Source organism: Hirundo rustica, chromosome 4 (assembly GCF_015227805.2).
Source record: "Hirundo rustica isolate bHirRus1 chromosome 4, bHirRus1.pri.v3, whole genome shotgun sequence".
Classification (NCBI taxonomy): domain Eukaryota; kingdom Metazoa; phylum Chordata; class Aves; order Passeriformes; family Hirundinidae; genus Hirundo; species Hirundo rustica.
The window spans coordinates 64711481-64724863 of NC_053453.1; the positions used below are offsets into that span (position 1 = coordinate 64711481).

Below are 13383 nucleotides of genomic sequence, written 5' to 3' on the forward strand. Positions count from 1 at the left end.
AGTTTGATGGGGACAGATGGGCAAACATGAAGCGACAGAACCCTCATTTCCTTAGGAAATCAGTCTAAAAATACCATGTTCGGAGCTCAGCTTTTCCCGTGAAGTTGCGCAGCTTCCCGGGAGGCCCGGCCAAGTCAGGGGCCGCAGGTGGCACAGCAGCTCTGTGTCCTGGGTGGCACAGCAGCTCTGTGTCCTGGGTGGCACAGCAGCCCTGTGTCCTGGGTGGCACAGCAGCTCCATGTCCTGGGTGGCACAGCAGCTCCGTGTCCTGGGTGGCACAGCAGCTCTGTGTCCTGGGTGGCACAGCAGCTCCGTGTCCTGGGTGGCACAGCAGCCCTGTGTCCTGGGTGGCACAGCAGCTCCGTGTCCTGGGTGGCACAGCAGCTCCATGTCCTGGGTGGCACAGCAGCCCTGTGTCCTGGGTGGCACAGCAGCTCCGTGTCCTGGGTGGCACAGCAGCTCCATGTCCTGGGTGGCACAGCAGCCCTGTGTCCTGGGTGGCACAGCAGCTCCGTGTCCTGGGTGGCACAGCAGCTCTGTGTCCTGGGTGGCACAGCAGCTGCATGTCCTGGGTGGCACAGCAGCCCCGTGTCCTGGGTGGCACAGCAGCCCTGTGTCCTGGGTGGCACAGCAGCTCTGTGTCCTGGGTGGCACAGCAGCTCCGTGTCCTGGGTGGCACAGCAGCCCTGTGTCCTGGGTGGCACAGCAGCTCCATGTCCTGGGTGGCACAGCAGCTCCATGTCCTGGGTGGCACAGCAGCCCTGTGTCCTGGGTGGCACAGCAGCTCTGTGTCCTGGGTGGCACAGCAGCCCTGTGTCCTGGGTGGCACAGCAGCCCTGTGTCCTGGGTGGCACAGCAGCCCCGTGTCCTGGGTGGCACAGCAGCCCTGTGTCCTGGGTGGCACAGCAGCCCTGTGTCCTGGGTGGCACAGCAGCCCCGTGTCCTGGGTGGCACAGCAGCCCTGTGTCCTGGGTGGCACAGCAGCCCTGTGTCCTGGGTGGCACAGCAGCCCCGTGTCCTGGGTGGCACAGCAGCCCTGTGTCCTGGGTGGCACAGCAGCTCTGTGTCCTGGGTGGCACAGCAGCCCTGTGTCCTGGGTGGCACAGCAGCCCTGTGTCCTGGGTGGCACAGCAGCTCCGTGTCCTGGGTGGCACAGCAGCTCCGTGTCCTGGGTGGCACAGCAGCTCTGTGTCCTGGGTGGCACAGCAGCTCCGTGTCCTGGGTGGCACAGCAGCTCTGTGTCCTGGGTGGCACAGCAGCTCTGTGTCCTGGGTGGCCTTTGCTCGTAGCAGCTGTCATCGCTGTTACTGTCAAAGGTGCGTCGCATCGGCTCTTCCTTTCATCTGGGAGGCTCTGTCGTGGTTGAGATCTCTGTTCTGGGACTGAGTCCCGAAGAGGAGCCCACCAGGGAGGATGATAAGGGAACACTCACGGTTGGAACGGAGATCCACCTTGTCTGAGTCAGGGTCTGAATGCTCCCAAGGCACACCTGGCAAGTGGAAGCACATCTGCAGAGATGGGAAGATGCCCTGAGGGAAGCTGTGTATCAGGACAGGCAGTCAGCCAGGCTTTCCTCCCTCCTCCAGCTGTAACAGCACCATCCAGAATGGCCTTGCAGGAAACCTTGCAACCCACCTGCCAGCCTTGCCTTGCCCACGAGTAAGCAGGGATGGATGCTAACATCTGCAAGAGCTTATTGTAAAATCTACTGAGGTAGCGCTGCTCAAATGTTGCCAGGTGGCATAATCCCAGCCTGTATAAAACAGTCCCTTTTTTGGTCATTTTGCCAGTAACAAATTAATTTTCACCAGCCCCACAACTTCTCTGTAGAGCAAGACTCAAGCTGCACATTTATTAGGAGCATGTTGATCTATTCCTGAACACAGAATGTGCTCCTGAAGCCCAGGGGCTCGCAGGACTTGCTAATGGGAATGCAGGAGGTTGTGCACCAGGTTCACTGCCTGGTGGGGAGGGAAGAGAGGAGGAGGGAGGCAGTGCTCTCCCTTCAGGCAGTGCCGAGGTACCTGCCAGCACCTGGCCCCTGGAAGTGTTCCCAGCTGGCACGGTGGGTGGATGGCTCTTGATTGTCCTCTCAGACCTTTGCTGACAAGTACTTAAATTGAGTGAGTTCATCCCATAAAATTTAAGGAAGAAGTGAAAGGACAGAAGAATGAAAAGCAATGTATTTTTCTTTTAGCACCTCTCTTTTTCTCATTTTCTCCTGAGGTGTCAGCACCTTAAATAAAAGGCCTTTTACTGCCTCACCGTTTTCTGCGTCCAGCCACAAATAGCAATGCTGGTGCAAATAGACCAAGGTCTCAGCTTGCCAGCTCTGCCCTCAAGGGTGTCACCTCTGTGCAGAGCCCTTTGTTCTCCTTCCTCTCTCATTTCTCCTTTGCTGTCACATTCACTCCTGCCAGCTCGGAAAACTCACGCCCTCTGCTTGCAGAGATCCAAGGAGGTTGAGGGCAAACTCAGTTCCCAAGGTCTACAGCTTAGCTTCCATCCACCAAGAGAATGGCCAGGAGGAGCCACGTTACTGATTTCCAGTTCCCCATGAGTCATTTCCAAATTTGCAAACCACAGTGAGAGCTGACAAAGGATTGCTCTGTCCTGGCTCCCTCCTGCAGCCCCAGGAAGGCTGGCTGGAAAGGGATCTCCTACAAATTCTGCATCCTGGGGAGCCCACATTAAACTGGGTGAGGGTGCTGGAGATCAGAAGCCCCTCCCTCAGCAGCTCCAGACAGAGGGGACATGAGGAGGATGCAAGAGGGTACTAAGTGGAACCTCCAGCCAGGCCGAGTACTGGGCTGGCAGATGGCTCCTAACACGTAGCAAACACGAAACCAGGGGCATGTGTCACTTTTTTCCTTAAAGTCGACTGCATTTTTGCATTCCCTGACTGAGCCCAGATAGGATTGCACCAGAACAAATGCTGGCAGTGTGTGATACAGGGTGTGAGTTATGGGGGTGTAGCAGTGCACGCCCACCTTAACGGGTGTTCCCGTATTAGGAAAGAGTTTAAGTTTCATGGCTGATCTTATGAGGCAAAAGAACCAGAAACTTGGATGCCCTTCTCACCATAATTGGCCCGGTGCCAGGACAAAGGCACCTGTTGGATCCTTGAGCTGTACCTCAAGAGCTGTAGCTATTTTCTTTTGGGCAGCATGCCCAAAACCTCTCCTAGGTCATTAAATACTTAAAGGAGCGCATGGAGCCTCTTGGTGCATTTTCAGGGTGTGTTGAGTTTTTGTGAGATGTTTACAGCTCTGTAGCTGAATTCTCATGGTCTGTACTGTAAACAATCATGTTTTCCACATTCCTCTCTGATGAGAGTCAGCTGATTAACTTCTAGCCTGGCCAGTGGGATGGAGAGGTGGTAACCTTGTTCTCCAATCCCTGGGCATTCTTCAGAACCTATATAAGCGAGGTCTTTGTAAATAATAAAAAGTTCTTCAGCCTTCATCTTCGTGAAGTCAGATCTATGAGTACCTTTTGTGACCTCTAGCAACAGGGGTGTCTTAGCAGGTGTAAGGGACCTCCCTGTACACCTTGCATGGCTTTCACTCTTTTTTTTTTCCTTTTTTTTTTTTTTTTTAATATGGTTTGTTATTTTTGTCTTTATTAAAACCTTTTGCTTTTCAAACACCCCCGATCGTGCCGTCCCACTATTTTTTATAAGCCATTTCTGAGAGGCTGTGGGCATCCCTCAGGAGCTGATGCACCTTGGTGAGGCTAAAACCACTCTGGTTTCACACAGAAACGAATCATGGGCGAGCTGGCCAGAGAGCTTATTCCCTTTCACCTCGTGCTCCTCTTTACACACCACAAGACTCGTGTCTCTTTGAACAGCGTAGTGGGAGCCCCTGGGACCTGCCTCATTCCTCCAAAATCTGGCTGCATACATCATCTGGGATGCATTTCCCTGCAGGAGCACAGCCATAGGCAAGTACAGCCCAGACAGGAGGGTCACGCAACATAAGTGGGAAAAGGACAAGAGATGTACGGGCTGTCAGACCATCAGGGGTGGGATATTGTGCTCCAGCTTCCCATTTTATTCTTTCTTTATGGATCTAGGAAAGCTTTATGTTTTTAAAAGCTCTTATTTATTATCACGTTGCCCATTTTGCTAAAAAAATTAACTTGAGCATAGCTGTAGCTCTATTATATTTGTAATACTGGTACTGAATTATTGAGGTAAATGCAAACTTGCATATTAAAACAAAAAGGGATTTTAATTATTTGGAGGAGTACAAACTAGAACGGCACTGGGCCAGCACCAAAAGCAATGACCAGTAACCTCTCCTGAGTCCAAACCAAATCCAGGCACCTCTCTCTGCCTTGGCCCTCTCACACACAGCAATTTGCACGTGCACATAAGCATATATCACACCATCCCCTCATTGATTTAATGGCACATGCTGTACTTCAGAGGCTGGATTTCATCTATGACCATTTGGCAGAACATACCAAAATGGTCACAAACTCATCTGTGATGCTCAGGGGGGGAAAAAAAAAAAAAAAAATCCAGGCCAGAATGCACATAAAATAAAAGACTGGAGTTGATAAAAACAGTGAAGTTGGCTGAGGATATTTTTGATGTGCCCAGAGAAGAAGCAGTCTTAAATGTTTCCATCAGGTGTGCAATGTACCCATAAAAAGTTCCAAATATATTTTTGTGCATTTGCAGATGGAAAGAATCACTTATGTTCCTCAGCAGTTATTTTACCAGCGAGACAAATGCTGATCTGTTGTTGGACTAGAGAGTACAGATCACAGCTAGGGACGGGAATTGTTTTGATACATGTTCAAGTGGCTCCGTGCAGGTGTAACAGACCTAAATATAAACTAGCACAGCTGATAGGCAAGAACAGCTTGAAAATCTACCCATCTACACTTCATGAATGCATTTCCATTTACTCCCCTGAGCTGAGGATCAAGCCCTAAATCTTTTAAATATGGATGGCTCAGAACAAATCTGTGGTTTTGCTTTGCTCGGTGCAACATCAGGAGCCACTATGTGTCAAGAAGTGATGGCTTCCCAGTCCCATGCAAGCCCATTCAGGATGTCACCTGGAAGCATCTGACGTACCCAAGAAGTGTTGGATCACTAGCACAGCGTTCACCTGGCCTGTGCAGGGACTGGTGCTTGCCATGGGAACCCAGCGATGTTGTCTCTGCTGAGAGGTCTCCCTGCTCACACGGGGAAGTTTCTGCAATGAATTCTGGTCGTGGCTGCGCCATTCTGTGGCCAGGTCACATAAAATGGCCAGATTCTAGAAGAGAACCTTGTAATTGAATTTTTTTGAGCCATTTAAACCTTTTTAGAAAATAATGGGGAAAAATCTGAGAACAATCTAATCCAGAATTATCCATCACTCACTGTGAGGTTCAAACCTAATTTGATTGCTATTACTGTATGTATTTTTATTGTTCTCCATTTGCTTAATGAATGTCGCAGTTGTAATAATAAGATTATTGGTAATATGAAACAGATTTGCAAAGTGATGAGAAGATAATTAGACGATACCTTGAGGGTGATTTCTACTTAAGACACAGTAACTATGTAATGGAGTAAATAAACTTGGTGAGGGAAGATACCTATGGCTATTAACCTAAGATACAATTATTCCCAAATTACCAGGATACACATTTCATTACAGTGAGATTACCGGTGGCTGATGCTTGGTCCAGGCTCTCCCATCCACTCAAGAGGCTGTAGGACCAAGCCTTGCCCAGGGTGTGAATGGACAAGCTGCTATGGTTCCCCACAGCCCAGGATGTGGTGGCTGAGGTGGGACCCAGCAGACTTCCCATTAGGTTGTGGTTGTGAACAGTGAGGTCCAAGTGATCAGACTGTGTCTGGCTTTCAAGAGCTGTGCCTTACATCTCACCTAGCTCCCATTACTCGTGTGTGATGGCCACAAAAGCCTGACAGCACAGAAGAGACAGGGATGGACTTTGGCCATCAAAGCTGCAACCTTAAAGCCACGTGCTCCTTTCTAAATCAATGCTTAGGGACATTTCAGGATCAGAATTAGTGCAAGGAATCTGCTGCTTCTTGGATCTGCAAGGCTGACTGGGGACAAAGCATTCTTATCTCCATGAGCCTGCAGATCCTGAGGCTGCCCAGCTGTCCTGGCTGAAACAACAGGCTCACCATCCCCTTCCTCCCTCCCTTCTTGGATCTAGGTGTGTTCACACAACCAGCTGTGTGCTCCAGGTGACAAACTACACTGAGTACACAGCTGCTTGTGTCCCACTGTTTTAGTAAAGCGTTGGGAATGACACTGCACACACACAAGCAGGTGCACAGCTCTGCAGCTCATCCTCCACCATTGAGAAGAACCATCTCAATCTCTTCCTTGTTTTGGTATATTTAGTGAATTTTTCCAGCTTCCTTAGTGCCTTTAATGATCTGAGGAATATTTTCGTGGCTATTGACTTACTTTTCTCAGTCTTTTAAGGACTTTCACTGATTCATTTTGGTCCTAACTAATGAGAGTTTCTACAGAATTTTAAAAGCAATTCAGCTAATAACATTTATTGTCTCTACAGTGTCTCTCTCAGTCATATCTCTGGCAATCTCAGTCTGTCTTCTGTTCAAGGTTGGACAAAAGTTTGGCTAGTAGGTTTGCTGTTTTTCAAAGTCAGATCATTACACACAACAAGTAATTAATTCTAAGCTGTACCTACTGCATTTTCACACAGGTAGCTGGGAGTAGCTCCAGGCCCCCAAAATGCCTGCCAGCTGTGTATTTAACTGCAAGTAGAAATTCCCAGGATGAACTGGCTTGGCAATCTCAGTAGTGTGACATAGCCAATTTCAGCAGACACTGTTTTCTGTGAAAAAAACCAAAATCTCTTTATTTACTAGAACACACCAATATCACATTTCATTGGCATCTCTGGCACAGAAGTCATTGTTTTGCAGCTTTGAGCAAAGCTTTGCAGGACCACTAGTAGTGTCCTTGGAGAAATGAATGCATAGCTTAACTCATTGTGCTGTGAAACATTGGAACAGAGTCCCCTAATAAACTTCTTCAGTTTCTCAGACTCTGTATTAATATTGACACTGCACATCCATTAAGCATCAGCGAGCAGCAGTGCTCCAGGTGGTTGCTGCAAGCAGCCAGATTAGGGGCAAATGTTAGCAACCTTCCCAATGAATATTTACATATTTTCCTCATCTATGTGGACAGGTTCTCCCTCGTCATCTCACCCGTGACACACTTGTTGCAGTTTTTGTGTTATGTTATTTATTCCAGCATTATTTGTATTATCTAGAATTTTCTGTTTTATTTGCTTAGCTTTGTCCTGGTACTAGGAGAAATTGTGCTTTGTTCTGACAAAAATTAATGTGATGGTTCTAACATCCTCCATTCAGTGGTCCTACCAACACCCCCTCTTTGATTTAAGAGTATCTTTCCTAAAGATAAGAACTGCAAGGAGCACATAGCACGATGCTAAGGGAGTTGAGATATTTTCTAGGTCAATATAACAAATTATGCCTTTTCCAGTATATTGCCTATTTATTTTCCAGTTTTGTTCACACACTTCTTTGTGCTTAATAAGCTTATCACTGTCCGTTCTGTTTCCATATTTACTTTCTGCTACGTCTGACTCTCCTACAAGTATCTTCCAAAAGTATTTCTGGCAACACATATGTTTCCGTATAACAGTAAAAAATAAATGTCTTATTTATTTCCAGTTAGATCATTTTGTCTTTGGCTGCTATGTTGTACATTTTCACTATATGTAATTTTTATCCAAGCATGTGGTGCTGTTCTTGTTTTCATTACCCATCCTATATATTTCTTCTGATGGTATTCACGTGTTTTTGTGAAGCAAAGTCAAGTCTGGTATTCCTTGCCTCTTTCATCATGGAGTGGACTTTATCCCAGCTTATGTTGCTGGCTACAGTGTGCATAAATCCATACACCGTTTTACACGTTTGACATCTTGAGTCTCCTCTTTTCTGACCTGGGATCCTCCAGGTATTTGTAATGGCAGAGCCCTGCCTATCCTCTACAAGATTCACTCTGTGAAGCGATTGCTATTTCTTGGCAAAGCTTATCTTCTCTGTTAATTCTTAATTGTAAATCTCCTGTTAGCGGTTTAACACTTCATTCTCTCACTTATGGTACTTCCTTAATTTACTTTACTCCAGGTACCTTATGGTACTCGGTATTTAAATTACTCTTCCCATCTGTTCTTAGCTAGGGAAAGCAAGAAAACAAAGCTAGCAAAGATGTCATATAAATGGAGCCAATAATGCCTGTGCATTTGGAGGGCGTGGATAACAAGTATTGGCTCGTTACTGTGGTTCAAACCACTTTCATTTAATGTAAAATACATGGCTGTTCTAATCTAGCCTAGTCAAGTCCCAGAGTCTCGCACTGCCCTCAGCAACATCTTATCATAGATCCTTAAAGCAGCATATTAAGTGAAAAGAATGTCAAAACAGCTTGACAAGCAAAGACAGTCTTTGAGCTGACACCAGATCACAATGTGATTGGAATTCAAAGAACACACGCTGTATGCAGGGAAATAAACAACATGAGATTTAAAAGCAATGTCTGTGTCAGTTATAATTAGCATGTCAATTAGCAACATGAAAACAACAAAACCAGCTTATAAAGCCCTATCACTTAGTAACTTTCTGAAAGAATAATGCAGTGTGAAACTGTTTAAAAACAAACTAGCCACAGAGCTTGTTGAAGTACATTTGCTGAAAATGCTAGAGTTTGTAAAGAAAATATTTGCAAGAACTCTTCAATGTCTTCCCAAACCTAAGGAAGCAGTATATACATCAGAATCTGTAACTCAAACAACTTTTTTCTCACAGGAAAAACGATTACCTTTAAATAGTTGAAAGCAATGAGAAAGCAGAATATCAGACTTTATTCTAATTTAACTGATTTACTGAGAGAAAAGAAAAAGACAAAATACAATTATGTGTTCATCGACTCCTGAAGACATTAAGATCTCTACTTCACAGACTGATAAAGTGGCCAGTTACAATTTGTGAGCAGAGATCCTTGTCAGTATAAGATGCAGAATGTATCTTTTGGCAGGGACTGAAGTAGACTAATTTATAGTAACTCAGTAGGATTACACTTTTTCTAAGTGGCCATATTTTGCACTCCAGCATCCAAGACAAATTAATCTTCTACCTTCTGCATCAGCAAAGGTATTTGGTTGGTGAAAAGGAATGGGGGAGGTTCATCATTACAGTGATGGATTTTCTCCTGTCTTTGACTCCAACTGCTTCTGTTGATCCTCAAACTCCACCTAAGGACAAGGATAAAACAAGTCATTGTCACAGAGCATTGCCACTGACTTTGGAAGGAGTGAAACTTTGAGCAAACACAGTAATGTGCTGGGTATGTGATCTAAGATGTCAGCCAGATGTGTTCAGTGGGCCATGGTGATGCACACAATTGAGTCAAAAGAAAATGAAAATAGAAGCATTTAATAGAAAACCAACAGGGAATCTCTTTCCTTCAAACTATGGCTGTTGCTCTTTGATTACAATTGCCCAAGGCCCCACTCCATCTGGTCCATAGATTAGGATGTCACTGCCTCAGTGAAAAATGAACCATTGCTGCAGATATATTAGTAGTTTTCAGGAGCTCCTCTGAATACGAGATCATCTGGCTGTGGGATATAACCAGGATGGTATATAGCAGCCGCTGGATTTTTGGGTAGGCAGTATCTCAGTGTGAATATAGGTAAGTATATGTAATATTTGTGGATGCACTGAAATCAAGGAAGTGTAAAAGCCTTAATTTCCTCCTCTCTCATCCAGCTGTGCAACGGGGATAAACGGAGAGAATATGAATTATTTCTTTTGTTAAACAACGAGCATTAATCTCTGCCAAAAGCAAAATGCCTGAGTGAGGAGTCTCGTGGGTTACATCCCTCACTCAGATTCAGTGCAGAAGTGACAATACCTGCCTGCAGATGTAAGGACAGGAGAGGTTCGGTGCTGCCATCCTGCTGGGTGGAAGCTACATCCCTTCCAAACAGGCTCTGCTTAGAGGGGAATGCACATCCTGCAGGCAGGTCTGCACTGTGCCTTTGGGCTCTCTCCTTCTCTCTCCCTCCTGCTATCCTACTATTTGCTATGCTGAGTCCTCTAATATGTAGCAGCATCATAGTAACAGCATGAGCTCAGAGATGGGTGACCTCAGCCTCAGTCAGCAGGACTTTCTTGAGGGTAGGAACCTGTACCAGCAAGAAAATTGATGTCTTTGATGTAGCTCTCACTGAGACCTTGGAGTGTGGAATTAGCACAGGAGCTGCTAGACGTTTCCCTGCAGGGCCTTGTGCTGCTGGGTGAGTGGACGGATCCCAGTCCCAGGGCACTGGCCCTGTTCCCCCATTTGGAGCAGACCCAGAGGAGATCTAACTACACTCAAAGCTTAGGGTCCAGGCTTCCTCACGCTAATGCCTCAGTGGCACCTGCATTTACTGAATCCAAATGGTTTGGGAGTGAGTATAGAGCCGTTTGAAACATGTCTCTGCTAAAGGAACAAGTTCCTGACAAGATTGCCACAGAGCAACTTAATGGGTTTCTGCTGCTGTTCAAAAGCTATGAATATCTCTATTCATTCCCTTGGAAAAAAAGGTTAATAAACTCAGAGAGTCAAGGAATATTTCGGTGTAATAGCTCGGATGTGGGAAGGGGGGCAGGGTGTAAAGGTGGTGGGTTTTGCCATATAAATAAGCTAGGCACGCTCCTGAATTTTCTTCTAGGGAGGGTGAAGCTCAGGTCATGTTCTGCTTAAAGAAGAGCCAAGGAAGAGCAAGGATGGGGAAGAAGGGAGGAATTATTCTTGCGCAGAGTTTCTCTGAGTTACCCAACCAAAAACGCTGCCAATGTGATTCAGCTCTTTCTCCAAGCCAGTGGAGCAGGCACTGACTGCAGACATGACTGCCCCAGGGAATCACACCTCCAGGCAGAGCTGGAAACGAGGGCAAGAGAATCCATCATGAACTTTCTCTGCTCTCACAGGCAGGAACTTTCTCTGATTGGCTTCAGTGGCTGCAGTGCTCCTCTCCCTTACATAAATCATCGGCCAGGGTGGAATAGAGTGGGACATGGGACACACTGCGGAGGAGGAGCTTCAGGCCCTGGACACAAAACCAGGAGAACAGAAGTAGAGAGACACAGTCTGGGAAGCTCACCAGAGATCTCAGCTAGCTCAGGGACCCTCCTGGACAAGGAAGGGAAAGAGCTCTGTCTGCAGCCAAACCCATGCCTGTGGCTTGCGATTAAGAAAAGTCAGAGGTGGATGTGCCTGAAAAGCTGGAGCTCCCATCCCACTGCCTGATCTGGAGCGGTATCCAGTTAGTGCTGCTCACATCCACCAAGGAAAAGGGCTCTCCCTCAGTTTAAACCGTGCTTGGTGTGCAGGTGTTGTAGAATTAAAACAAAACAAACCATAGTCTCCCTTGCTGGGTCAGAGACATGGAAATATTTAGATTCCACTTTTCTCCTCCTCAGCTGCACAAAAGCCCGAAGGTTGTGTGAGGATGCTCTTCCCCGTCACTCTGGGCACAGGGGTACTCACCATGTTAAAAACGGGGGGACGCAGGCAGACGCTGACAGACAAGGCTGCCTCGGTCTGGCAGGAGCACGGACTCGCACCGCTGCGGTAAGCACAGCTCCTGCAGAGCAGGAAATTCGGTCTCTTTGCAACACAAGTAGCTATTTGCGTTTTACTTGTAAGAAAGCACCAGAAGAGACGGAATTACCACGATGGCACGGGATGTGCTGACAGCGCCGCTGTTCCACACCCTCAGACCGCCGATAAACGAGCCTCAAATGCCAGAATAACCAGCCTGCGGAGGGGTCCCAATTCTCCATTGCTGAAAGGGTGACAGAAGGACTACACTGGACTGGGGAGATCCCTTTTTTATACAAACATAGGCACAGATTACGTTGGACAGAAATGGAAACAAAATGATTTTCTGTCCTTTTCAATTGCAGGGCATTGTCAAGCAGCAGATAAAAACCTCTCTACTGGCTCCTTCCCATTCTGTGGCTGAGCACCGTGATGACTGAGGATGTGACTTTTCCAAAGTAACAAATAAGTATGTGCCTGAAGCATGATCATGCGTCTGAAGCTTCTCCTGCTAACAGGCTTGGAACTGATGGTAGAGATAGAACGATAAAAAAATTAGTCACCATGAAAGGGTCAGACATGAGTAACCAGGATGAGGTGTTCAGGATGAGGTGTTCACCTGTCTCCACGCACAACTTGTGAGATTTTTAGGTGACACGTCCCCGGTCAAGTATTAAGTTACAAAGAAGCTTTTTGAATTAGTCTCTTTTTTACAAAAGACACCTAACAATCGTAAGAAAACAAAATCACACATTCCAGCCTCCTCTGAACAGTGTCCTGAAAAAGAGAGCAGGAATTTTACTTGGCCTAAAAAATTACTGCAGCACATCATCTAGCAGATGCTCAAGATCAGTCCTTTATCCTCTCATTTTCCATTGCACACACTCTAATACCTGCTTCTATTGATCTGGCATGCAGAAAACTAGGACAGATAACAGAGAGGTACCTGGTACATGCAGCAGCATGGCAGGTGTGATGTCCCTTGAGGGTGATCAGACAGCCACAGCCAAAAACTAGGACATACGTGTTTGCCATGAAGAATTTTGGAATGGACGCTGCCTTCTGAGTAAAGCCAAATAAAAGGCCAGTGCACAATCTGCCATTGCTGTCTGCACTGTCTTTTTCTTCTAAGGGCAGCTCTCTTCAAAAAGCTCCACATCAAAAATCACCAACCCAAAACCTCAGATGGTGTCACACAGTCCCAGCAGAGGGGAGATGGGATGGGACCTCTGGACCTCACCCTGTCCAACCAGCCTGCCCAAAGCAGGGTCGAGTCCCTCTGCTAGGGATGCTGAAGACAACTAGCAACTGAGGTAAAATTTCTCACTTATATTAACTCTGATGTGTTTTCATGGTCATGAACACAGGAAAATCGCCATTCAGCCATTTTAGATACTCAGATCTTTCATACATTTAAGCATTTTTTCTGATTCCTCTGTACATGTATTAGAATACTAAAGAGGGTTTATTTTAAAAATTCAAGCTTGTTTTGGAAACATTGTTAATGAATATAACTGTACTTTGTAGACTTGGTTGCAAAATAGGAAGTTATAGATGATTGTAAATTATTTGTGACACCACATGAGAATTACGAATTTGAAAAGCATTTATCAGCACACAATCTTTTCATAAGTGAAGAAAAGGATAAGAGTACTAATTTCTGGGACTATCATTGCTGTTAGCAGTTTGCCATACCACCTGAATCCCCTAAAGAAGTAGGACAAACACCAAAAGAAAAGTAGGACATTTA

At 46.3% G+C, this 13383-nt stretch overlaps 1 protein-coding gene across 1 annotated transcript in view; it reads left to right on the top strand.

Annotated features, from left to right (window-relative positions):
- The window catches only part of TMEM178B (transmembrane protein 178B), a 236879-nt gene extending 224136 nt beyond the window's left edge, over positions 1 to 12743 (top strand). Inside the window, exons 4-5 of the mRNA XM_040061742.2 lie at positions 11513 to 11663; positions 11999 to 12743. Coding sequence (XP_039917676.1) covers positions 11513 to 11663; positions 11999 to 12020 — 173 coding nt within the window. The 3' untranslated portion in view covers positions 12021 to 12743. The remainder of the gene's footprint in view (positions 1 to 11512; positions 11664 to 11998) is intronic.
- Positions 12744 to 13383: the final 640 nt, after the last annotated feature.